The 27,410-nt window shown below is 44.3% G+C and overlaps 1 protein-coding gene across 11 annotated transcripts in view; it reads right to left on the bottom strand.

Moving 5' to 3' along the window:
• LOC124799256 (cap-specific mRNA (nucleoside-2'-O-)-methyltransferase 2) overlaps positions 1 to 27,410 on the bottom strand; it is a 327,660-nt gene that overhangs the window by 61,835 nt on the left and 238,415 nt on the right. For 10 of the 11 annotated variants that reach the window (XM_047262805.1, XM_047262803.1, XM_047262813.1 and 7 more), the window contains one exon: positions 24,584 to 24,898. The exons of the other annotated variant lie outside the window; for it this stretch is intronic. In XM_047262805.1, coding sequence (XP_047118761.1) covers positions 24,584 to 24,898 — 315 coding nt within the window. The remainder of the gene's footprint in view (positions 1 to 24,583; positions 24,899 to 27,410) is intronic. 11 annotated transcript variants of the gene reach the window in all.

Below are 27,410 nucleotides of genomic sequence, written 5' to 3'. Positions count from 1 at the left end.
CTGATGCCCGGGATGCATTACCACAAAAGCTTCCAAGTCATCAGGTGTCCGATGTTTTCCCACGTCCGCTGTCATTCCCACCATTTAATGACACTGAACAAGACTGGGAAACAAACTTACATTGGCTGAAACAACATTTCATGAATTTTCAAGTCATGGATGACCCCTTGCAGCGGTCGTTGTTTTTGTCTTGGGCCTCCCCAGACACATTCTTTCTTCTCCGCAAGTTGTCACCCTTGTCCGATCCTGTTGCTCTCTCTTTCCAGGAGATATGCTTTTCGCTGACAAACTATTATTCACAGCACTTCCATCAGTGCCATAAACAGCCTGGTCAATCCTATTGTTCCTGGGTCACGGCCTTGCAGGTTCTCAGCTGTCGATGCGATTTTACATGCACCAATCAGCAGTGTAAGGCTTCATTTACGGACTCCCTGATCCAGGATGTGGTGGTTCAGCTGGCTCCCGATCCTGAGGTCCGCACTGTGGCACTGAAACTCGATAATCCCTCACTGGAAGAGATTCTCCGCATTGCCCACTCATTTGGAATTGCTCAGGCGGCTAACGAGTGTCTCATCACGTGGCCACAAGTGGCAGCGATCGATTCGTCTCTGTGGGTTCCACCCTCACGACGTAGACGTAGCCCAGCCAACTGAGGCAAGCGCTGCTGGGACTCCTCTTTGTCCGACATCTCTATGGCTTCAGAGCCTCCGGTTGCCCCTCATGGCTGCTTGCACAGCCCGCTCCCATCTTGCCCACAGTGCTTTACCACACACTCTCGAGCTGAAAACGTGCACACTGTGTGAGGAGGAGGGCCACATCTGATCTGTCTGTTGTAGTTGCTTGACTAGCTCCCGTCCTGCCTCAGGATACAGTACATGCTCTGCAATCGGTCGTCCCGCTGGAGGACCCATCAGCATGGAAGCTATTTCTCACACTCCGCCTTTTTACTGAGGATGTCAGTTTTCAGGTGGACACTGGGGCCACGGTTTTCCTGATTAATATTGTGACATATACCCGCCTGGGCTCCCCTGTGTTGTCACCCCCCTCTCGGCATTTTGTTGCCTACGGTGACGGTTCCATTCCCCTTCGTGGGAATCATCATCCAGGCGACATACAAACATGTTCCCCGGCTCCTTACTGTATTTGTCATCGATCATCTGTCAGCTTTGAATATTTTGGGCCTGGATGCGCTTCAACTGTTTGGCTTTTCAATTTCCTGAAGCTAGGGTCATTTCCTTGGCTGTTCCTTTTCAGGACGTAGACGATCTGTGCTTGGCTTTTGCATCATTGTTTGCAGTGGATCACGGGTGTGCTTCACGTTTTCAGGTGCACATCTCACTTCGGCCGGATGCGCAGCCTCACTTTTTCTGGGCCAGACCCATTTGTGGCCTTATGGCCAGCAGTCAAACAGGAACTGGATTGGCTCCAGGCTGTTGGCGTCCTAGAGCCTGTGACATACAGTGCTTGGGCGACACCATTGGTGGTCATACAGAAACCCAATGGGTCCCTTCAACTGTGTGGGGACTTCGGCAGTACTGTCAATGCTCAGTCCTTAGTAGACACTTACCCCAACCCCCTACAGGAAGAACTTTTCACCAAGCTTGCGGGTGGTAAGTACTTTTCTAAGATCGACCTGGCTGAGGCACACCAGTGTAATGAGTGTCTCATGGCACGGCCGCAAGTGGCAGCAATCGATGCGTCACTGCGGGTTCCGCCCTTAGATGCTGATTTCCAGAACATCATGGTTATCACACACCTTTCTGATTATACAAGTGCCTTCCATTTGGCGTCTCTTAGGTGCCAGCAATTTTCCAGCGGTTCCTGGAGCAGCTTACGCAGCCTATCCCAGCCTGCATGAATTATCTGGATGACATCTTGGTCACTGGGTGTTCCTGCCAAGGACATTTGGACAACCTCAGCGCCTTATTTCACATCTTGGTCACTGGGTGTTCCTGCCAAGGACATTTGGACAACCTCAGCGCCTTATTTCACTCTGTGGAATCTGCATGTTTATGCTGTCGGCTGGACAAGTGTTGATTTTTTCAACCGGAAGTGGAATACTCAGGCCACTGGCTTATCAAAGATGGCATTCGACCTTCAGATCGCAATGTCGTGGCCATTGAGGCCCTTCCTCGACCAGGACTTATCTGAACTCGAGGTGTTTTTGGGCAAGGTTACTTATTACTTAAAGTTGTTAACCCAAGCTGCCTCCATTGCTCAACCCCTCAATCACCTGTGTCACAAAGGGGTGCCTTTTGATTGGACTCCTGTCTGTGACCAGGCTTTTCTCCGTTTAAAGATGATGCTAAAGTCTGCCCCTTGCCTTACTCCCTTCTCTCCGGACCGTCCCCGGGTTGTGGTGGCTGATGTGTCAGCATACGACATTGGGGCAGACCTCGCACATTGGAATACCGATGGCTCAGAACAGCCCATCGCTTATGCATCTAAAACGTTAACCCCAGCACAACGGAACTACTCCCAGATTGAAAAGAAGGCCCTGGCGATAGTGTTCGCTGTCCCAAAATTTCACATCTATCTCTTTCGGGCCAAGTTCACCCTCCTGACGGACCATAAACCCTTAGTAACAGTTTTCAGACCCCACTTTCACCTTCTGGAGTGGACTGCTCAATGCCTCCAGTACTGGGCGTTATTTTTATGGAATTACACTTACACCATCCGGTATAAGCCCACCACCCACCATGCTAACACAGACGCTTTGTCATGTTTCCCAGCAGGCCCCAATCCTGTGTTTGACCAACAGGAGGTCCTCTGCTTTCACATTGATTCCGCTCCTCGATATGCGCCAGACGGTCTACCTCTTGTGGTTGCTCACACTGTCACGGCTACACACCGAGACCCTCTCTTGCGGCAGGTTCTCTGCTATCTTTTCCACAGTTGGTCCTCCTATATCACTCGTCAGATGCAGTCCGACTTCAGCCCCTGGTGCCACCTGTCCCACAGGCTCTCTGTGGACGATGATGTCCTGTTGGCCACGGAGTCTGGATGCCCATCGGTTGGTCATCACTCCAGATTTTCGACATCACATGCTCAGTTTGTTACACCACGGGCACTGGGTATGTCCCGCATGAAAGTTCTGTCTGTCTTGCTGGCATGTGTATTGGCCCAGCATTGATGGCGATATTGACTGCCTGGTCTGCGGGTGCACTGTGTGTGCGCGTCACCAGGCAAGGCCCCCCCCCCCCCCCAGTCATTTGCACCCTGGCCTGTGCCTCCCCGGCCCTGGGATCGCATCCATCTTGATTCTGCAGGCCCGTTTTTGGGGTCCATGTGGTTACTTATTGTTGATGCCTACTCCAAATACTCATATGTCATCCGCACAGCATCCACCACCAACAGAGGCCACACTCATGGCCCTGGCCAAGGTTCTCACCATTGAGGACCTGCCTCACACATTGGTCTCCGATAATGGCCCCCAATTCATGGCATCCCCCTTCCATGACTTCTGTCAGGCCAACGGTATCAAACCTACCCGTAGCCGATAGCCCACCTTTCCACCCTTCCTCCAATGGCACAGTGGAGAGGCTTGTCTGCACATTTAAACAACAGCTGACAAAGGCAGTCGAAACATCTCCAACCACATCAGCCCTCACCCTGTTCTTGAGTGTATATCGCACCACGCCAATTGATGGACTTAGTCCGGTGGAGCTCCTCCGTGGGCGACAGCCGCGGACCCTGCTCCATTTGCTGATGCCGTCACCCTCCTATCCCCGCTCCCGGCCGTCTCAGTGTTACACCCCCCAGGGCACCTGTGTGGGCCTGCATGTACAGGAGCAAGGTGGGTTGCATGCCGCCCATGGTCGTTGCGGCCCATGGGCAGTGTGCGGCATCAGTGCAGATGTCGAAAGGGTTGGAGTGCCAATATCATAATCAGCTCACCCGCGTACCCCCACGGGTCTCCCGCTGCCACCTCCTCCTACACTACCTCCTTCGGGTACAGACGTGGTCCTCGAGTCGTCGCCGCCACTGCCCCCAGTTGCTGCCTCCCTGCGAGTCTGCCGCCGGCCCTCCCCGCCCCCAGGTGGATCGGAGGCTCCCTCCGACGCCCTGGCCTCTGGGTCGGTTGCCATGAACATCTCAGACGTCCCTTCCTCCCTGACAACAGCAGTTGCCGAGCCTGGGTCTTCTACCACTGCAGCACCATCCGGTCGATTTCACCCCTACGCGCAAGTTTCAGGGAGGATGGATCTGGTACCAAGCACTACAAGTTTCAAAACCGCACCAGACGACATGGAACTCTATGACCACTAGAGGTCTCTGCAGCAGCCACGCCATAAGCCATGGCTGCACGTGTTCCTGGCCCCGAGTCTAATGTGAGGGCGCCACCGTGGAGCATGTGGTCCCAGCAGCCAATAGCAACATACCCTGTCGTGTATTTAGGTGGCAGCCTCTCACTCGGCAAGGCGGTCTGGTATTCGTGTTCAGTTGGTTGATATCTCACTTACAGACGTCGTGTTTGTGTTGCGTGTGCTTACGTCCCGTTTACAAGTGGACAGTGTTTTGCTTTCGTGAGGTTATCTCTTGTGACCCTGTTGCTTAATACTTTGTTGTTGATCTTTGGGTCTTGCTCTGTTGTCTGTCGTCATGCTGCTTGTCCTTCCATTCTCATTTGCCCATCTTGTTTGTTCGCAGGCCGCTCCTGTTCGGTCACGCTGCGTTTTCGTTAGCAGCCACCCCATGACCATTCCTGTCGCGGTTACAACAGGAAGCACCAGCAGTAATTGTACCCAAGAAAAGTGCAGGCAGGAGAAAGGCACACTGTTTTTGTTGTGATCATATATTATTAACTTAGCACACAGTCATGGATGCTTACACAATGCCGAATGTTCCAGAAACTTTGGATAACCCAGGGTAATGTTAATATTTTAAACTATGAATTTGAGAAGCGGGTACCAGTAGTTGGAAATAGCAATGAAGGATTGTCCCAAGACCCTGTTTACAGTTCCTTCTTGTCATTAACAATACTGCCAAATGCCATTTGGAATGAAGAAAGCATCAGTGCATTCCAGCAATTGTTAGATATTTTCATGTTTTCCCAGGACATACAGCAGAATCTAATGTGGTCACAGGAAGTCTTTAGCTGAGTAAGAGCAGCACAGTTAACGCTGAGTTGGGAGATATGAAATTTCGTCCTTAAGGAAGTGCTTTATTTAGGTCACTGTTGTGACTCGCCGATCATTCAAAGTGCCGCCGCGCAATTACGCGCGTCCTCTACGTGCGGCACTGTCTACCAGCCATGCAGCAGCTGCGCCACCTAAGCGGCAGCTGAGCAGCGGCCGCTAGACTGGGACTCGGTGCTCATTCGAATGCTAACGTGTACACATGTCTTACTTGTCAACTTACTCTGTGACTTATATGTGTTGTTGTGTCGTTCCGAAATATATGTGTTAAACATGAAGTTCTAACAATTGGCGACGAGGTAGTGGATTTTTCCTTTTCACCGTTGACTCACAGGGTTCCATGGCTACTGTCGAGCAACTATTGCAACATCTCCTTGAACAGCAAACGCTTCTAACAGCGGCGATTCGCGATTTCGTCGCGGTGTCAAATGCGGGGCGTTTCTCATCATTGGCTATACCTCCTTTTCCTCCTTACGACGAGACGGCGGAAGACTGGTCTGATTATGAAAAACGTCTTTGACAGCACTTCTTGGCATTTCATGTCACGGACGAACAACCATGTAAGTCTCTGTTCCTTTCCTGGATTTCACCTCAAATGTATCGGTTGTTGTTGCAATTGGCTCCTTTGAAGGATCCTGCGTCTTTGTCCTTTGCTGAAATGTGCTATTTTCAAAAGCAAACGCATGTGGTAGCCTCTCGTGTTGCCTTTTATCGTTGTCAAAAACAACCAAATCAATCCTATCGCGCTTGGGCTGCTGAACTTCACGGCCTCAGTCGAAAGTGTCAAATTGTTACTGACGTCCACAAAGAATCCTATGCCGATTCCATGGTACGGGATGCTATTATCCGGTTGGCGCCCGACAAAGAAGTTCGGCAACGTGCCCTTCAGTTGGCGAATCCGACTTTAGATGAAGTTCTCTCCATTGCGCAGTCTTTTGAAATTTCTCGCGCCGCTGGGGCGCAAATAGAGGCGTGGGGTGATGTCAGGGAAATACAACCTCTGTGCGCTGTTGATGACGCGTGCGGCGCGTCCCCGCCGGCCGACGTGGGCGCAGTGCGCTCCCACGCGCAGCCTCGTCCTAGCTGTAAACAACCCGCTAAGAAACTGCAGCAAAACCCTCGGCAACTTCCTTCATGTCCGCGGTGTTCTACGAAACATTCACGCGAGGAATGTCCCCAACGTTGGGCTGTGTGTCACAATTGCAAAAAGAAAGGTCATGTGTCTTCCGTTTGCAAATCCGACTGCATACATGATGTTCATGAACATGACGCTGATTCTGATTCTGTGTTGTCTATCAATTGCACTTCTTCCCTTTCAGGGAAGTTATTCCTCACTGTCCAAATCGTTGGTCGAGATGTTCGCATGCAAGTGGATACTGGTTCTGCTGCCACTATAATTAATTCTCAGACGTATCTTCAGCTGGGTTCTCCACTCCTGTCCCATGTCACTTGGCAATTACGGACGTACAATAAACAGAAGATTTCTCTCTTGGGACAGTTTAATGCTGAGGTATCTTACAAATCCGTCGTCCACACTGTTCCCATATTTGTGGTCGACCAGAGCAACGCAGAAAATCTTTTTGGTTTTGTTGCCCTTCGCGTTTTTGGGTTCTCCATATATGACTCTGTCAATATTGTCTCTGATGCTATTCCTTACGCTCAACTGGATTCCTTGTCGACGACATTTTCGTCCCTTTTTTCTCCTGGGTTAGGCCATGCAAACGACTTTGAAGCTCATATCACGCTCAAACCCACTGCTCGGCCTAAGTTTTTTCGGACTCGGCCCATTCCTATGGCCCTTCGTGATCGGGTAACACGGGAGTTGGATTGTCTCACTGCTTCAGGGGTCTTGCTTCCTGTCACTTCCAGTGAGTGGTCCTCTCCTGTCGTCGTAGTTGCTAAGCCAAATGGTGATATTCGTCTCTGTGGCGATTTCAATCAGAAATCTCTATTTTTTCACGCATCTATCACGTACTTGGGGTTTCAACTCTCTCAGGATGGTATTTGTCCGCTTCAACAAACTGTCGCTGCTATCGATGCTCTTCCTCGCCCTACATCTGTTAAGGAACTGCAGGCCTTCTTGGGGAAAATAGCATACTATCACAAGCTTTTACCGTCTGCGGCTTCGGTGGCTCAGCCGTTGTATCGCCTGTTGCATAAAAACGTGCCTTTTCACTGGTTCGCGTCATGTGAAGCGGCTTTCCAGAAGTTGAAGACTATACTGAAACAGGCCCCGTGCCTGGCTACTTATCGACCTGGCCAACACCTTGTTCTTGCCACACACGCCTCTCAATACGGGGTCGATGCAGTCCTTGCACAACGTTTTTCTGACGGTTCGGAACAACCCATTGCTTATGCCTCCAAAACGCTCACGGATGCCCAACAAAAGTATTCTCAAATTCAGAAAGAAGCTTTGGCCATAATTTATACTCTTCATAAGTTCGGTGTTTTTCTCTATGGCTCAAAATTTCATCTTGTTACGGATCACAAACCACTTGTTTTCTTGTTTCATCCATCAATGTCACTTCCCGACAAGGCTGCACACCGCCTCCAGCGTTGGGCTCTTTACTTGTCCCATTTCAATTATGAGATTCATTTCCGGCCAACGGCTCAACATGCGAATGCTGATGCTCTGTCTCGCCTTCCCATGGGTTCTGATCAGGCATTCAATAGGGATGAACTTTTGTGCTTCCACCTGGATGTTGCCGAGCAGCGGGTTGTGGATGGGTTCCCCATCACTGGGGACAGGCTGGTGGCTGCTACGGGTTCTGACCCTACCCTCTCCTGGGTTTTACGCTGTATTCAGAAGGGTTGGCCAGATCACCCGTCCGCTAAGACTTCTGATCCGATGCGGAACTACTACACTTTGCGCTACTGCCTCACGGCTAGGGATGGTGTTATCCTCCTCTCCACTGACAATGCTTCGCCGCGTGTTGTGGTACCTGCGTCTTTGCGTGCTTCGGTCTTGCGCCTCCATCACCAAGGGCACTGGGATGCGTCTCGCACAAAATCTCTGGCGCGCCGTCATGTGTACTGGCCTGGCATCGACTCTGAAATAGCACACATGGTCGCTGCCTGCGGCCCTTGTGCGTCACAGGCCGCTGCCCCGAAGTCATCTTTGTCACCGTGGCCTTCGCCTGAGAAGCCCTGGGAATGCATTCATGCTGACTTCGCGGGACCCTTTTTAGGTACTTATTGGCTCCTCATAATTGACGCCTACTCTAACTTTCCTTTCATTGTCCGTTGCACGTCGCCTACCACCGCGGCAACCACCAGTGCTCTCGCCCTCATTTTTTCTTTGGAAGGCCTCCCCTCTACTCTTGTTACTGATAATGGTCCGCAATTTGCCTCTTCTGAATTTGCGGATTTTTGTGCTTGTCACGGCGTTACGCATGTCACAGCCCCGCCGTTCCATCCACAATCCAACGGTGAGGCTGAACGACTGGTCCGTACATTTAAGGCACCGATGCGAAAACTTCTGACTTCTTCTGCTGCTGCTAATGCGCTTCTCCAGTTTCTGGCGTCTTACCGTTTTACCCCCATGGGCGACCACAGCCTCGACGACCTCGTCTGGGTACGGGGATATGGCAGGCGGCCAAAATGGAGCCCGGGCCGCATCTTAAGACACCGTGGCAGACGCCTGTATGAAATCCAGACGGACACGGGTGTTGCAGTGCATCATTCGGACCAGCTTCGGCCTCGGGTGCCAGCAACACCTGTTCCGAATGCCGCCACACCACCTTTGGCTCTACCTGACGCTCAGGATCTTGGCATCTCTCAATACTCACAACGCAGCCCTCTCACCGTCATCGCGATGCCAGCACCAGAACGGACGCCACAAGGAGACGTGCCCATGCAGGAACCGGAGGACCATCCTCTGTCAGAGCAAATCTACTCGCCTCCTCCTCCAACGGACGCCGACACATCGCCCATGTCTCCTGTCATATCAACTGGACTTGCCGCAACGGGCAGATTGGTGCATGGGGCCCCAGCAGATTCGACCCCTATGTCTCCTGTCATCTCGACCCGTTATCATCGGGGACACTTCTGTCCGTACGGGACGCCTCCTCCTCAAGACTTTACGGCGAGTCAAACAACGCCTATGGACGTTAGCCATCTCCAGGACGCCTCCATCAAGACCAGTGCAACAATTTCAAAGGGGGGAAAAGTGTTGTGACTCGCCGATCATTCAAAGTGCCGCCGTGCAATTACGCGCGTCCTCTACGTGCGGCGCTGTCTGCCAGCCATGCAGCAGCTGCGCCATCTAAGTGGCCAGCCGAGCAGCGGCCGCTAGACTGGGACCCAGTGCTCATTCGAATGCTAACGTGTACACATGTCTTACTTGTCAACTTACTCTGTGACTTATATGTGTTGTTGTGTCGTTCCGAAATATATGTGTTAAACATGAAGTTCTAACAGTCACATTATTAGCCAGGATGGTGAATGAACAGATCTCTGTCCCATACAACTTGTGGAGTACACCTAATATGAAGAAGGGGCTGCAGTTCTTTTTAGGTTTGAGTAACTATTATCAAACATTTATGCCAAAATATTAAGACGTATCCACCTCCTCTGAAGAAGATTCACTGGGCATCGAATTGTGAAGAAGAGCCTTTGTGTGGTTGAAGGAATTATGGCCTACTGACCTCATCCTTGCTTTTCCAGAATACAACAATTCAGATTGTCATGCAAAGCTAGCAACCAAGCATTAGGGTGCATATTAAGTCAAGAAGTATTTGGAACAAAGCAGCTGTTAACCCATGCTTCTAGGCCATCAAACATGCCACAGAGAAACTATTACTACAGAAAAAAAGAGGTACTGAGCCTCATTTAAGGCATCACGTATTTCAGTTGCTACTTGTATGGCAGACTTTTCAAACTAGTGACTAAACACACAGCATTAAAATGGCTATGAGCCTGAAGCATCTGACTAGTCATCTGACTTCATGGGCATTGTCTTAGTGGATTTGTGTTTGAAGTTGTACAATGTCCCAGGAAAACTCACAATAATGGTGAGAGCCTGAGCCGTAAAAGTGTGTCCAATAGTGTGTGGTAGTATTTCTCAGATGAATGGCAAAAAGCACAGATGCTGACCCAGGCTGTCAGAAATTCACAAAGCCGATACAGTTCTTCACTGCCAACCAGTGGGTTTATGCACCGAAGTTCTGAGATAAACTCATGATTCTTAGCAGAACTTCGAGGATAGCAGGCTGTGGTATGGTTGAACACTGGACCTGAGAGTGAGATGTAGAGTACTACTTGCCAATCTGCGAATCTTGCATCCAAAGAAAAAAACTTAGTCATTAGTGAGTACCCTTGCATAACCTACCAGACACTAGTCAACCTTCCAAATGATTGACATGGGTATTCTGGACCCTTTGGGCAAAACCCAGTGGAAAATCATTGGCTTGACCATTATTGATAATTTTCTATCAATGATTGCTATCCTGGACCAGCGTGCCATAATAGTGGCACAAGTCACAGTTAACATTTGGGCATTAAAATTCAGGGCCCCAAGAGTATCTAGACATTAATTTCATGTCGGAACTAATGAAGCAGTTGTGCTACCTCCTGTGAATCTGGAAGTTAAGAAAAACTTTATTACATCCACCAGCCAATAGAAGAACAGAGTGGGTGCATTGAAAAATAATTGAGATGCCACATCATTATACCAACAGCCATCACAATGACTGAGATGCCTTGTTGCCAGTACTTGCATACAACTCCAAGATGCATGAAAGCATGTGGCTTTCGTCCTTTGAGGTCATATAAGTGCAAAAAATACCTTTGCTTATGAGTTAATCAAACCACATCCTGGGGACGATATGTCTGCTGTCAATTTATTCGCAAAGAGGTTAAAAGCTGTGTGGTGCTAGGTTCAGAAGGCAATCACTAAAGGACTAGAACATAAGAAAGGGTTGCTGCAAATAAAAGTCACAATAACAAATTTTCAAGTACACTATTTGATCTAAAGTATATGGACATCTATTACTGGACATTAATATGGGGCATGTCCACCCTTCACCTTTATCACAGCTTGAACTCTGCTGGGAACACTTTCAATGAGGTATCTGAAAGTCCATGGAAGAATGGTAGTCCATTCTTACTGAATAGCTGACACCAGAAAAGGTAATTATGTTGGACGCTGGGGTCTACAGCAAAGTCAACGTTCTAATTCATCCCAGAAGTGCTCCATTGGGTTCAGATTGGGACTCAGGCAAGTTCACTTCAAGAATGTTATTGTCCATAAACCATTGCCCCACAGCACGTGCTGCTTTACAATAAGGTGCATCGTCATGCTGGTACAAACAATCCTTTCACAGATTCACTACTGCAACACACTCATTTACAATCATCCATTATCTGGTAGCATTGCTCCTTACAGACCTTCAAGTGTCACACAGCACTGACGAGAAATTTTTGGATTCTGAGGAGCTGCTTGGTGATTGTACCTTGTGCTTTTTAACTCCCTGTGCACAGTAATTGTGCTAACTGTATTGTTGGCAGCACTCTGGAACTCTTGAGAGATTCCTTCCACTGATTTCGTGCAATTTTTTATAATCCCTCTTCACAATGCTCGACGATCCTCGTTTATCACTATATGAGGTATGTGTGGTCTTGGTTTAGATGCGGTTATTCCTTCATACTTCCAGTTCATGATCACATCACCAATAGTCAACACAGTTTTAGAAGGGCAGAAATGTCCATGATGGATTCATTACTCATGTGACATCCAATGATTAGTCCACATTCGAAGTCCTGAGCCATATACTGACTGACCCATCCTGCTGTTACAGCTTCTTTACTAACAACACAATACTGCCCACCTCCTTTTCTACTTGTCATTGCATCTCTCATGACATTTAGTAGTCAATTATGAATTAAATATGCATGTCTGGATACTTTTGATCAGATAGAATAGGTCATACACACCTAGAAGGGAAATTTCATGTGACATCTTGGTTTCTAGAAGTTACCGAAAGTGGTATTTCCGGTTAGTATAAAACCAGAGCTTTCACTTGGAACCAACCTGGTACATGTGGCATCTATTCAACCTCTTAGAGATGTCTTGGAAGCTCTGTTGTCACTCCCAGCAGCCGCAATGGAAGGGAGGAGTGCAGTGGAAAGAGAGGAAGAATGGCATGCCAAATTAAGCAGTCTCCCTGCAGCTACACATGCCCCTCCATATGCACTGAGTTCACAAGGCAGGCTACTATAGATGTGAGAAGATACTAACAGCAAATTTTGGCCATAATAGGGGACCATTACACTGAACATCACATACTCCCTACTCTAGCTGCCTGATCTTTCCTTTTAAATCTTGCCCACCAAAAACCTGACCTCTCTACCTGTAAATATCACCCTAGATTCTACTTTTCTTGTTTCCCTGGAACAATAAATTGTTTCTTAGAGTAACCAAACCAGCATGGAACAATTATTTCACCATATGCACCTATATTTCAAGAACTACTAGCACCAAAAAATCATGCTGGGAAGTTCTTTGTCAACTATCTCCTGAGACCTACTCATTGCAGGTGCAGCTTACTTCTGCCATAAACAGAAGTCATCTGTACCTCATTCTCACCCTCCTTTTGCTTACAGGGCTAAAGCAACATCAGCACTCATAAAAGTATCGGTACGAATGAATAAAGCAATGAGTGGACTATACAGGGTGATTTTTTCCACCGTGGTCAAACTCTAGGGATTGATGGATAGGAGGACACAGAACAAAAAAAGATCTAATGAACTTATGCCCGGAAATGCATGCTACACACAATTTATTCAATCATATATTGTTACAGAGACTGCAGTCTAATAAGTGCTGTACCACACAGCCACAGTTACAGTATGCATGGTTTCCACCTAGAGCATCACACTGTTCCTTATACGTCATGCCCTAGTGCCCTCTCCTGCCATAATAACTGGTAATGTTGTGTCCGATTCATTTGTCTTGCTGACTCACCTTGTAGTGGAAGTAATACAGTATTGTACACAATGGCTCCATATTTGAATTGAGAGCTTGCCAACATGGTATTCCTTATGGAAAGGCAAATGGCAACGAGTGGCAGGCAGCAACGTTGTATCAGGAGATCTAGCCCCATCAACAACAACTGCAGCATTGAATGTTTGCAATAATGTTTCGCTATTTGTCTGAGATAGGGTCATTTCACGAAACAGGAAATCAAGAAGAATGTACCTGAAATGTTCAGACATCAACACTTGGAGGAAAGTGTGATTAACACTGTGGAAGGTGACCACCGTGTCAGTACCAGGCAGTTGGCCCACCAGTACAAAGTAAGCGAGACAACTGTGTGGAACTTTCTCCATGACAGTTTTTGCTACCCTTGTCGCTTACAGTGTGTGCAGGGCTTACTAGTGACAGACTTTCCACATTGGAAGCAGTTTTGTCACTGGTTTCTTCACAAGTCAACCACGATTCTGGGACATGTTTCATCCAGCCTATTCATAGATGAGGCCCTCTTTATGCATAGTGGTTATCTTCAATTTCCACAACAGTTACCTATGGGATAGTATGCAGAACCCCTGTGTTAAGGTGACAGCGAATCATCAGCATCGGTGCAGCTGGAATGTGTGGCCTAGAATAATTAGCAACCATATTTTGGGACCAGTTTTTCTTCCATGTCACCTAACAGGCATAACTATCAGCGTTTCTTGTGGGTGATTTTGCCTCTCCTGCTGGAAGAAGTGCCATTGATGATTCGAAGGGTTATGTGGCTGCTACACAATGATGCTCCAGCCCACTTTGCCATTAATGTCTGCACAGGTCTCAATTGTGTCTTCCCTAGTTGATGGATTGGATGAGAGGGTCCAGTTGTATGGCCTTCTCTTTCATGAGATCTCAACTTGTGTGATTTCTGGTAATGGGGCCATCTCAAAAGTATCATGTCTGCAGAGCCCATTCCAAATGTGGAGACACTGGAGCTGCACATTCATGCTGCCTCAGACACTGTATGGATGCAGCCTGGCCAAAGTGAATGTGTGAGACAGAGCATGCTATGGCGCATACACGTGTGCGCTGAGGCACAGGGAAACCAGTTTCAACAAACACTGGAACTGTGGCTGCATGGTACAGGGCATATTAGATCACAGTCTCTGTAACAATGTATGATTGAATAAATGGTCTCTAGCATGGAAACCATGCATTTCCAGACATAAGTTCATTAGAACTTTTTGTTCCATATCCTCTCATTGATCAGTCCCTACAGTTTGTATACAGTGGAAAAAAACACCTTGTAAATCAATGTAAATATTCCATGTAAATAACTGCAATAGATATAAGATGTTTGGACAATAATAAAATCTGGCGCCAAAGTATATAAATGTAACAACTAACCTAGTCTCTGCTCACAGCACATGTAAACAGTCTTTGGGACAAGCCAGGATGCAGAGGATGGAGAGTTATGGCATGACACACTTTCAGTGCCAGTTATGGGTGTTTCTTCACAGCTAATGACATCACTAGAGCACTGGCCATTATCCGTATTATGATGGCCTTGAAACAACCCAATATGCAGGGCATCAAGCCAGCATTGTATAAACCTCGCTATGTGATGCTGCTGTCGGCAGCAGCCAAACAGTCACAGAGGTACTTTTTATATGAGCCCAATCAGGCACCACAGCATCATGCTGGCAAGCACTGTAACTAGACAGCCATTGTGCAGTCCACAGAAGCACTGACTGAGCCAGTGACTCTTGTAATTGGGCAGCCATTGTGTGGCCAAATCCTCAATTGATTTAGCATCAACTGGGCAGCCACAGTTCATTTCCAACCACAATAATAGGTTGAGTACTACTCAACTGTTAGCATCTTGCTGTTGGCTTCCTGTCCTCCATGACAGCTGTTCAGGGCCAGAGCACGTGTGTGAGATGCATCCACACCATCTTGATAACAGAACACCAACTCCATACCATTAAAGCAGCAGTCATTCAAAAACCAGTCTGTATTCTCATAATGCTATTATCTTTCAGTTCCATTCTCCTCATTTTTTGACCTCCTCTCTAACACCTACACAAATAAATAAGTTTTTCTACCGTTGTCTCAAATTTTTCATTTCTTTAGCCACATCCATAACTGAATTGTTTCTTTATTATTTTTCTGCTTATGAAATGTTCCATTACAACAGTGAACCATCAACATCTAGGTTTGGAAAATCAATTTTTTACATTTCAATACATCTCCTTAGATACTCTAAACACACACACACACACACACACACACACACACACACACACACACACACACAATTTATCAACTTGATTTAAACCTTAGAAAAAAAAAGCCTCTCATTCCTGTAAGTTGTTCTTTTCCCATTTTCCAAATTTATTCAGAAGATCCTGTCAGCAGCATCTCAGTAGCGATACCATTAGAGTCTTGATGACAATGACATCTTCCATGCGTTTATATCTTTGTTTTGGGTGTGTAATCAGCATTGTGATACACACATTTCTGCAATCCCAAATTTTTAAACAGCCCACCAGGTACCACAAACACTGAAGGAGGAAATTAAAGGGGAGTTTAAAGCTTTATGGATGATCAGACCCATCACTTCTAGCATTTGGGAGAGAGTAACATTAATAATCAATCACACATATGGGTCTCTGTGAAGATATAAAATCTATTCTCAACACATGATATATCATTGATCAATATCCTATTCAGAGGCCAAAAGTTGCTTGCAAAATTGAATGGACTTGGCCTTCTCCACAACTGACTTTGCAGCTTGGAGTTAACCACCCAATGAATTACGCTGGTGTCCAAAATTAAAGCAGCAAACTGCTATTTCTGCAGCCCATGTCTCAATCACAATACAATCATACAAATTGTCAATGGATATCATTATGATCGTGTTCTGCATGGAAGACAGCACTCCAATCAACGGACAACCATGCCAGCAATGGGTCAGGGCACCTATCAAGCAGGATTGTGTTTGCAGGGTAGCCCTCATCCACAACTGCTGTGTAGTACATAGTCACAGATGATGCAGTATGACACAGAGAAGATGCCTACCAACACTCTGCCGTGGAGAGCCATAGCAAGAATGGAAGCAGGAGAGTCACAAACTGATGTGGCCAGATGGCTTAATGTGAATTGTTATGTTGTTTCTTGGGTGAGGTGGCAGTTTATAGAGACCGAAACTATATCTCAGAGACCAGGACAGGGCCGACCACATCTTACATCAGAAAGAGTGGACTGTTATTTGGATGTAAGGACATGACACTACTGCCTTACTACTGCAATGCAACTGGCATCTGACCAGTGGCATCCACAGGATGTGTTATATTGGGGCAAACAGTGTACAGAAGGCTTCAGCGGAGTGGCGTTTATTGTTGGAGACCTGCTGTCTGTTTACCTCTGGCACATCTTCAGAAAAGGGAATGTCTAGAGTGGAGCTGTCAACATGCCACCTGGATGGTCGAACGGTGCGCCAACGCTCTTCTCACAGATGTATCTTGATTTGGTCTGGAGAGTGATTCTCGACAGATTCATATCTGGAGGGCATGAGGAACACGATTTTGAGACCAAAACATTGCGGAAAGAGACTGATATTGAGGAGGATCCCTAATGGTGTGGGCAGGGATTGTGTAGACAACTTGAACACCTCTTTATGAAACTGTACAGGTGAATCAGTAAGATTTAACTGCTGTCAGGTACTGTGAGATCTTGGGACCTCATGCACAGTTGTTGCCAGGTGATGTGGGCCAAAACATCGTATTGATGGACGATAATGCTCGACTTCATAGAGCATGGGTGGTTGATGCTTTCCTGGAAATGGAAGATATTGTAGCACGACATGGCCTGTTCACTCTCCTGATATGAATTCCCATAGACCATGTCTGGGATGCTGTAGGGAGATGGGTTGCATCATGTCAGCATCCACCAACCACTCTCCAAGACTTGAGAGCATTTGTCATGCCTGTATTGGTGCCAGATGTGGTCACACCCCATACTGAGCACATTAACCAGTTGTCAGAATGTGTGTGCAAATCTATCAAGTTGGAAAACAACAAAGAACATCTTTGTCTACTGTTACATGTGTTGCAGTTGATTATGTTCCGTTTTCTTTATACTGTTTCTATTTTATATCACCTGTTTATAATGTTTTGTGGCAAAATGAATGCAACCTTGCAAAATTTTCGTTTGCTGCTTTAATTTTGGAAACCAGTGTATATTATAAACATTATTTTTGGTTTGTGAGAAGTTCATGCAATAAGAACACCTACAAAATTTACATTCATTATTCCAGCATTTTCAAGATACAAATCTAAAGCATAATCTGCAGAAATGCACATTTTTTAAAGAAGTCATAGAGTACTTACCTTGCATTCTTAACTAAATGAACAAAACGGCCACTCAGTAGCATTCAACTGTAATCAGTAGTTTGCTGCACACAAAAAAATTGACGGAGTTTCAGTTGTTACTGGGCGAAGTTATTTCATTCCATAGAGCTAAAATAATGTTTCCCCTTAAATAACCCCTCACACTAAAACATACAACTGGTCTTCCAAGAGAAAGAAAGCTTTTCAGATCTACAAACAGAAATCCCATATCTCATTCGGAGATTAACTATGAAAATGACAGCAATAGCAGTGTCATAATGCCCACATATAAAGCTTTTTAAGAAGCCCGTTGTCCATAAATGGGCTACAGAACATGATCAAGAAATTTAAAGAAACAAGTGAATTAGCTGGGGCAGCAGGACAGGGAGGCAGCCCATTCCCATGGCAGTTGATAAAGTTGCTGTAGCTACAGTTGATCATGCAGCAGATGACTCAAATTCTGCAACCAGTGCTTGAGCTATGTCACAGGAGTTCTCTCCCTCCTAGTCAATAGTTCTAGATGTTTTATCATGCATTTTACACTGGTATTCCTATGAGATTCAAAATTTGCAACAAATGAAGCCCCAAGATTGGCTACAACACCATGACTTTGCCCGCTGCTTTTTGGCACATATGGAAACAGATGACATGTGACCAAGGCATATTCTCTGGACAGAAGAGGCACATTTTACTCGTTGCATATGTGATTCTACTCCACTACCTGTTGTGCAGGAACATCCACTGCACTCAGCCTATATGACTGTATAGTGTGGTTTCATAAGCTCCTTCATTCTCAGTCTGTTTTTCTCGAAGTAGATAACACCTCCTGTGCCTGTTTGGTGCACAGTGAAATTTGCATGTTACAAGGACCTCCCTGTGCAACATGTGATTCCAGTTTTGGAGGAACCCAACTGTGTCTACATCACTATTGTCATGCAAGATGGGGTGAAGCTACGTGTCGCTTGACAGGTGAAAGATTTGCTTCGAGAAACCTTCAGTAATGATCGCAACATCAATAGGCAATTTCAAGATGCATGGCCTTCCAAAACCTCCAGGCCTAAATCCATGTAACCTCTGGTTGTGGGGAAATTTGAAAGATTGTATCTATCAGGACTGTATCTAAACTCTTCCTGATCTGAAGAATAGCATACTATGACATATCACTCTTATTATGGCAGATATACTGCAAGCAACTGTAGACAATGCCATGTTGCAGATGCAGCAGGTTGCTGAGTCAGAGAGACCATACTGAATACATGGTCTAGCTCATAACCATACCCTAATAAAAATGCCAGATTGACCATTATTATATGTTTGATATTCCTTCCCTTTTCCTGCACCCACACCACATTCTGACACTGACAGCATCATATTTTCACCTGTTGACAGAAAGTGGAACTTCTTTTTTTACCAGTCAGCTCCATGAGCGCACTGAGTAATGAACATACCTAAGCTGTTTCACTGTCCTGTGATATATGCAGCCCACACGGCAACACTTGGAAGATCAACAGTTGAATTATAAACGCCCAGTACCCACCAGAAAAGTGCCACCTGCTTTCTACAAGTTGAATGACAACAACTGGCACATATTCCACAATGACTTTTTCTTGTACGGGGACATTTTGCCATACTACTATATTCATCTGCTATGTTCTGAAATGGACTTCCATTTACTGTTGTTGACAGTATTGTCTTATTTTTCCACAGGCCCCCTAATAAGACTAGTGAAGTAGTTGCAAACAGAGGCAGCAGTCTGATTTCCTGTGTAAATGATGCAACAACACACCTCCTGTTGGAAGCTGAAAGCCGAACGTTCATAGCAGTGCATACATGGCATATCAAGCCCTAGCTGGGAAATATTTTGAAATATAGTGGTTTGTCCAGCAGACAATAATTGCTTCAGCCAGACTTTTTAACATTTGCAAGACAGTAATTAAGACAGGTGTTGCTTGTTGTTTAGAAGGAGGGAGGGAGGGGGGAGGGGGAGGGAGGGGGGAGAGGGGGGGGGGGGGGAGAGAGAGAGAGAGAGAGAGAGAGAGAGAGAGAGAGAGATGGCGTGACAGCACTAGGCTTGGTGACTTTGACTAGAGTACTGCCTCAGATTGTATTTACTTGCCTTTGCCTTGCTGTTTGTCTCGTCTGCTGTTTGTTTGTTGCCAAGCCTGATTGTCAGAACGACTATTCGGGTATAGCTGAATGCAGCAGTAGGTATTTTAGGCTCTGACATTATGTAACAAATAGATTGTATGGAAAGGGTATCATACACAAATCTGTAACTGTGCCAATGTTTTATTATAGCTATGTAAATCATTTTAAATGGGAAGAATGTCTTCTGTAAAAATACACTGAAGTACCAAAGAAACTGGTATAGGCATGCATATTCAAATACAGAGATATGTAAACAGACAGAATACAGCGCTGTGGTTGTCAATGCCTGTATAAGACAATAAGTGTCTGGCACAATTGTTAGATCGGTTACTGCTGCTACAATGGCAGTTTATCAAGATTTAAGTGAGTCTGAACGTGGTGTTATAGTTGGTGCACAAGTGATGGGACACAGCATCTCTGAGGTAGTGATGAAGTCGGGATTTTCCCGTAAGACCATTTCACAAGTGTACCAGGAATATTAGGAATAAAGTAAAACATCAAATCTCTGACATCACTGCGGCCAGAAAAAGATCCTGCAAGAATGGGACCAACGATGACTGAAGAGAATCATTCAATGTGACAGAAGTGCAACCCTTCCGCAGATTGCTACAGATTTCAATGCTAGGCCATCAACAAGTATTAGCGTGTGAACCATTCAATGAAACATCACTGATATGGGCTTTCTGAGCCAAAAGCCCACTCATGTACCCTTGACGACTGGCCCACTCATGTACCCTTGACAACTACGTAACACAGAGCTTTATGCCTCACCTGGGCCCTTTGACACTGACATTGGACTGTTGATGACTGGAAACCTGTTGCCTGGTCGGACAAATCTCATTTAAAATTGTATTGAGTGAATGGTTATGTAAAGGTATGGAGATAACCTCATGATTCCATGGACCCTGCATGTCAGCAGGAGATTATTCAAGCTGGTGGAGGTTCTGTAATGGTGTGGAACATGTGCAGTAGGAGTGATATGGGATTCCTGATATGTCTAGATAAGACTCTGACAGGTGGCACACATCCTGTCTGATCACCTGCATCCATTAATGTCCATTGTGCATTCCGAAGGACTTGGGCAATTCCAGCAGGGCAATGTGACACCCCATACACCAGAATCGGTACAGAGTGCTTCAGGAACACTCATCTGAGTTTAAACACTTCCCCTGGCCACCAAACTCCTCAGACATGAACATTATTGAGCATATCTGGGATGCCTTGGAATGTGCTGTTGAGAAGAGATCTGCACCCTCCCATACTCTTACACATTTATGGACAGCCCTGCAGGATTGATGGTGTCATTTCTCTCCAGCACTACTTCAGACATTAGTCGAGTCCTTGCTATGTTGTGTTGTGGCAATTCTGCATGCTCGCGGGGGCCTACACAATATAAGGTAGAGGTACCAGTTTCTTTGGCTCTTCAGTGTAGATCCATACAGTGAACAATAATTCTCCAAATCACCCCTCTGAAACTATCAATAACTTCTGATTATTTAAACTTATCAAGATCCTGTATTCTTAATTTCCAACTTTTTATAATTTCTGCAGTTTTAATTTGCAGCTCACAATCACAGTGTCCACAGCTCTCAATCAGTGTCCAAATCTGCCCTCGTCAATGTTTTGCAGCTTAAAATCTGTCTTAACATTATATAATCTATTTGTAACATTACAATATTTCCAGGTCTCTTCCACATACAGAACTTCCTTTAATAGATTTTAAAAAGAGTGTTTGCAATGATTAAATTGTGCCCTGTGCGAAATTCTACCATGTGGGTTTCCCTTTCATTTCTTTCTCCCTGTCTATGTTCTCTTACTATTTTTGCTTCTCTTCCTTTTCCTACTATTGAATTCCAGTCCACCAACTACACACAAATTTTCATCTCCCTTAATGAAACAATTAGATTTCTTTTACCTTAAAATATTTCCCTTTAGTCTCTTCATTACTAGGGATATAAACTTGTACTATTGTGGTGGGTGTTGGCTTTGTTTCTGTGTTGGCTACAATAATGTGTGATCACTCTGCTGTTCTTAGCAGTTTGCCCACATTCCTATTTTCTTATTCATTATTAGATCTACTCCAGCATTACCCCTATTTGATTGTCTGTAGATAATCCTGTGCTCACCAGATCTGAAATCTTGTTCTTACTGCCACCACACTGCACTAAATCCTACTATATATCTAACTTCAATCTATCATTTATACTTCTAAATTCATTAACATATCTGTCCAAATAACAGATTGTTATTCAATGCTCTGACGTGTAGAATGCTAAATTCGTTTCTGTGATGACAATATCCTCCTCAGCAGTTCTCACCTGGACATCTGAATGGGAAGCCATCTTCTGTCAGGAATATTCAACCTAAGCAGGTGCCATAATCACTAACCATACAGTAGCGCTGTATGTTCCTGCAAAATATAGTGGCTGTAGTTACCCGTGATTTCAGCTGTTTGTAGTACCAACACAAAATGGACACATTGGCTAGTGTTACTAAACTGGATCAGCCAATCATTCAGACTGCTGCCCCTGCAACTACTGAAAAGAATGCTGCCCTTCTTCAGGAAGTACATAATTGTTTACCCTGTGATGTAATGCTCTACAGGAGGCCTGTGACCCTCACATAAACAACTGAACACACCTTTATCATCACTTTACATAGCTTATAACAGGAGTCTACTTGTTAAAAATTTTTATTTGTGTGTATTGGGCATGGCACGTCATCAGAACATCAGGGAATAACTTAGTACCAAGTATCATATCAAGTGGTATCTATGGTAACTTTGGAACAACAGCCACTTCATCATGCTGAATGAGGCCCCAAGGCATACATATTGTGTGCACAAGATGATCCTTCCTATACCTTGCTATTATTTCCCTAACTAACTCTGTCTGAAATGCCTCAGAAGGACCAACAGTACCGACCGATTGCCATGTCATTGCCAGCCAATAGGCATCATGGGATGCAGACATGGAGAGGCATGTGCTAGGCACACTGCTCCCATGCCCATTGTCAGTTTTTGTGATTGGAGCTGCCACTTCTGTACCAAACAGCTTTTCAATTGGCCTCACAAAGGCTGAGTGCATCCCGCTTGTCAACAGCGCTCAACAGACCCACACAGTGATCCATCCAACTGACAGCCAAGCCCGACAGTGCTTAACTTCAGTGAACTGAGGGGAACCTGAGTTACCACTGCAGCAGGGCCATTGACATCATTTCCCTTAGGGGCACCATTATTCATCATATATTTGAACCGCTGCCCATTAACAAGAACATTCATTCACAGAGGGCTGCATAATGGTGGTGCAATGTTTTTTTTTCTTTTCTGAAAAGTAAATAAGTAGGACCCAACTTTACATTAAGCCCAATTATTTTCTTTTTATTTCAAGATCTTTAATGCTATGAGGATGACAGGTCCTGTTCAAGAACTGAAATGCCCAGGAAAGAGGTAAGCGTTATTACAAGAGAAAAACCCTAGGATAAAATTTACTTACTTCCTGAAATAGTCTCAACTTTGTGTCCCATACTTTTGTTTTGTCAAGGTTATATTCACTAACACACTCTTGTAGCTTATTAAAAAATAGCAGAAGTGAACCACAAATGCAGAAAATATATACCGCATTTGAAACAGGACACCTACTAGAACTGATGTGACAGTTATTCATAGAACACAATCTTACACAGCTACACTGTACTTCATATGAGGCCTGTTTACATCGTGATTATAAACTATCGAACCCTTCCACAGAACAAATTGGTCAACATACAAAAAAAGAAAAGATGGAAGTGTTACAATAATTACATGAGGTAGCTACGCTGAAATTAAGCAGAAAATGATTTTTCAAACAAGACATCGCTGCCAAAGTTTACATAACAAAAATGTAATGTTCATAACCATCTATTTGTTACAAAAAATTTTATGGATGACGATCATAAGCTTCTAAAAATTCACAAAAATAAAACTCTAATTAGAGGGATAATGACTGTCCAAATGAAGATGACTGTCTAAATGCAGGTACTACTGACAAATTTTGTACAAAGCACAAATGTAGACAGCAACTGAGGTTATGGTACAGATATTGCACAACACTCACAGACATTGGAAAACACACAATGTATCACAATACTCAATAGTTTCAATCCAATCAATGAAAGATAATGAGGAAAAGACACAAACAGCACATTCAGTTTGTATGTAGAACATAAAAACTAGAATCCTGATGCAAATTTATCTGACACATTGTCTCATTTATACGCACATTATTCTATCCACCACCACCGCCCTCGAAACTGAATAACAGGAAACTATGATATGACAACTAGAGGAACTATATGATTCCAACCATTGATGGGGCCTCAAAATCCTTCATGAACTCCCACTGAACCAGTTTAAGTCCACGAATCCAGTAAGTCCTGGAGTCAAATATGGTAGGGTACGAGAAAGAATTTCAACAATGATGAAGCACTGCACCCAACACAAATCAATTTATCAATAAAATTTCACAGATTTCTCAGCTAAACTAAAGGGTTTTGAGAACTAGGCAGAACTGATGAAAAGGGCAGGTCGTTCCACATGCAAGGACTCAAACTATGAAAATGGACTTTGCAATTCTCTCACTTGGTAGAGATCATGAACTGACTGTGGAATATTTAATGAAAGAATGTCCACAACTGAAATGTTCTAGAATGTCTCATGATTTTATGGATGCTACACCTTTGCCACATAGCTAGAAATATTTTCTGGATGCAGGGATCCCACTGCAGCTTATTGTTATGCTACATGCATAATGCCCCCCCCCCCCCCTCTCTCTCTCTCTCTCTCTCTCTCTCCACCCCCCTCCCCTTCCCCCTCTAGGAGTTGTAATTGATATTGTAATAAATACAGAACATCCAGCAGAATTATCAAAAAGAACACAATTACTTGTTTGGTTTTTGAAGTAATATTTAACAAAACTCACCATATCAAAAATACGACTGAGAAGGTAAACTACTCCTACATTCAACTGAGTTAGCATAGGATAGCCTTGAAGAAGCAATGTATCTCCACGCCACAGCTCTTCTACAGTGTCTGCAATTTCATATAATGCATCTATGTTGGCCTCTGTGTTTTCTCCTCTTGCCATTGCTATCCACAGTCTTTGTCCAAAATTTATTATTTTATTATATTTCTTGGGTAATTCACGATATTTACTAAGAAGTTCACTTCTGACCTGTCCTCCATTCTTTTTTTCATCCATGGAGTAGCCGAACTTTTCAAAAGCAATATTCAATGCCTGTAAACACAACAAAACAAAATTTAATGCTAAGACGTGTCAGGTATCAGCATAATTACTAAAGCGGACATTTAATTGTCAAACTGCCATATTAACATCATCAAAAGACTAACTTATATTCTTTAATATGCTATAGTTGGGGTTATGAACAATAGAAGTTGTTTATAGGTTTGTTCAGTGCATCTACATCACGCATCCTCCAACAGCCAATGAGCATTCATAAGTGTTCTGAGCACTTCGCTGTGAATGCCATAGCTAATGCAAGCATTATGTTATAGCAAGTTACTGAATTTCTATTCTATTTGTTGTGAGTTGTCATCAGTGATGGAGGTGCTACTTGACACGTTCTGCATAAGCAAACTTGAGATATAATTCGCAGGATGTAAGATTTCTTTAAGCAGAAAGCACCGTGCACGTACCGTAACTATCACTTGGAATCATCAACAACACAATCCCTGTTCGTGCCTTGACATGCACAAACCGCAATCATTTGTGGAATGTTAACAGTAATATGTGTTCTTTAGCATGGGTGACAACAAATGCCTGCAATAGCATAAAATTTATTGTTATTCATACACACAAAAAGCAAAATAAAGTGAGACAGAGAGAACAGAAGGTATGCCACTTGGATGGTCTAAAGTGCGAGGAACTGCTCACAAGAAGCAGATTTACATCTTAAACTTGCACAAATTTTCAACTGTCTCTTCAGATACATAATTATTTACTGACCTCACATTTCCTATTTGAAGACAATGCATTCCAATTTAGCAACACACACTGAAAAATCATACTTAATGTACAAATCACAATGAAGGTAATAATAATATCAACAAGCAGAGATTGGCATTCAACACTTCAGAAACAAAGACACTTTTCCTTGGGTGTTAAGGGAAAGATGTATCAAGATTCTGAAAAATATTGTCCTACTTAAAGACACATAAATGTCAAAATTTAAATTATTTCAATGGAACACAACAAAGACTCATGATGGACACAGATGTATTTATGTGAAGCAAAACATGTGTTACAAATCATTACAGAACAGCGATGTGTAGTCCTACATCTGCCTAGCCAGCAAGAGATTCTTGTGAATTATAAAACAATGTAACATTGTAAAATATGTAAGAGAGCATGTTGTTTAGGCAACAGACATTTCATACTCCTTGTGTAGTACAAGGAAAGATGATCGTGACAGAGTATTAATAAGTAGGGAGTAAGTTGCGGAACATATACTGTTTGTGGGTGTTTGTTTTCATATGTGCAGGCATTAAATGGGAGGTGTGGGATATGAGAAAACGGCAATAGGTAGCGACAAATAAAGGCTTCCCTGCTGTGTGCAAGGCCTTTTACATTTTGGCATCATGGCTTTGCCGGTGGCTTGACCATCAAAGAACAACCACACTTCTCAAGAATGAAAACAAAAGACAATACGATTTTGCGACAAATGAAATATATAGTAATCTGGTTTGTCATGTTAAGCCTTCGAGGCATATGTAAAGTTGTGTTCTACTCAAATTCACAAGTCACACTGACTATCGGTATAGGAAATATATGTTTGTAAAAGTGCTGGATGTGTATTTTCGTGATATGAGTAGATGTTATCTTCTTTTGCTCCAACAACAGCTGCAGAACACAAAGAAGTCAAAGCCTTTTCTTTGCTATACATGGGATTTCAGAGGCGCTGATTAGCAGAACCTCTACTTCAAGAGAACAACTACGGTGACAAGAATTCATGAAGTGTTCTTACTCCATGAAGTGTTCTTACTCAGCTTCGACCACAAGGAGCACGCCAAAAACTACATAAAACATCTCAAGCACAACTTTTATGACTGCTTTTGGTATACAGGATGTCTATAATTTAAGTTATAGTTGAAAAATGCTATAGAAAGTGATCCACTGCACAGAACAATGTCAAATGTGAACAGCATATTATTGATACAGAGGAAACATCATGCAACAAACAAAAATTCAGAAATTTACCAAAGATGGCGCTGTAAGCATCTTACCATAAATGGCATCAGTTACAAACGACAGATGAATCGCAATGTGATGGCTATGACTTGAGTTGCACATTACACCGTCTGCACTGTTCACTGTGCATGACTGCTCAAGTTCCATAGTCAATAGTTGTGGCACTGTTAGTTAGGTAACCCCATTCATCACAGCAAGTTCATACCATACTGGATGGAAAAAATTGGATTTTAATTGCACTCAGGCCAAAAACCACATAAAAAGCAAAAGACATTACTTTTTAATTGTTCTGGGACCAAAAATTGCATAAAAAGCAAAATGACATCCGTTTTTAATTGTCCTAGGTCCAAAAACTACATAAAAAGCAACACTTGTTTCTAATTGTCATGAGACTAGCACAAGATATGTTCAATACGCTGCCCATCATTTTTTGCCACAAGCTCAAATCATGAAACAGCATTTTCCGCATTAGATCAGAGTGTCTCAGGTGCACTGAACACATCATCTTTCAGATGACCCCACTGTCAGAAGTCACACGGAT

Source organism: Schistocerca piceifrons, chromosome 5 (genome assembly GCF_021461385.2).
Source record: "Schistocerca piceifrons isolate TAMUIC-IGC-003096 chromosome 5, iqSchPice1.1, whole genome shotgun sequence".
Taxonomy (NCBI): domain Eukaryota; kingdom Metazoa; phylum Arthropoda; class Insecta; order Orthoptera; family Acrididae; genus Schistocerca; species Schistocerca piceifrons.
This window is presented reverse-complemented; position numbering and strand designations above follow the sequence as displayed.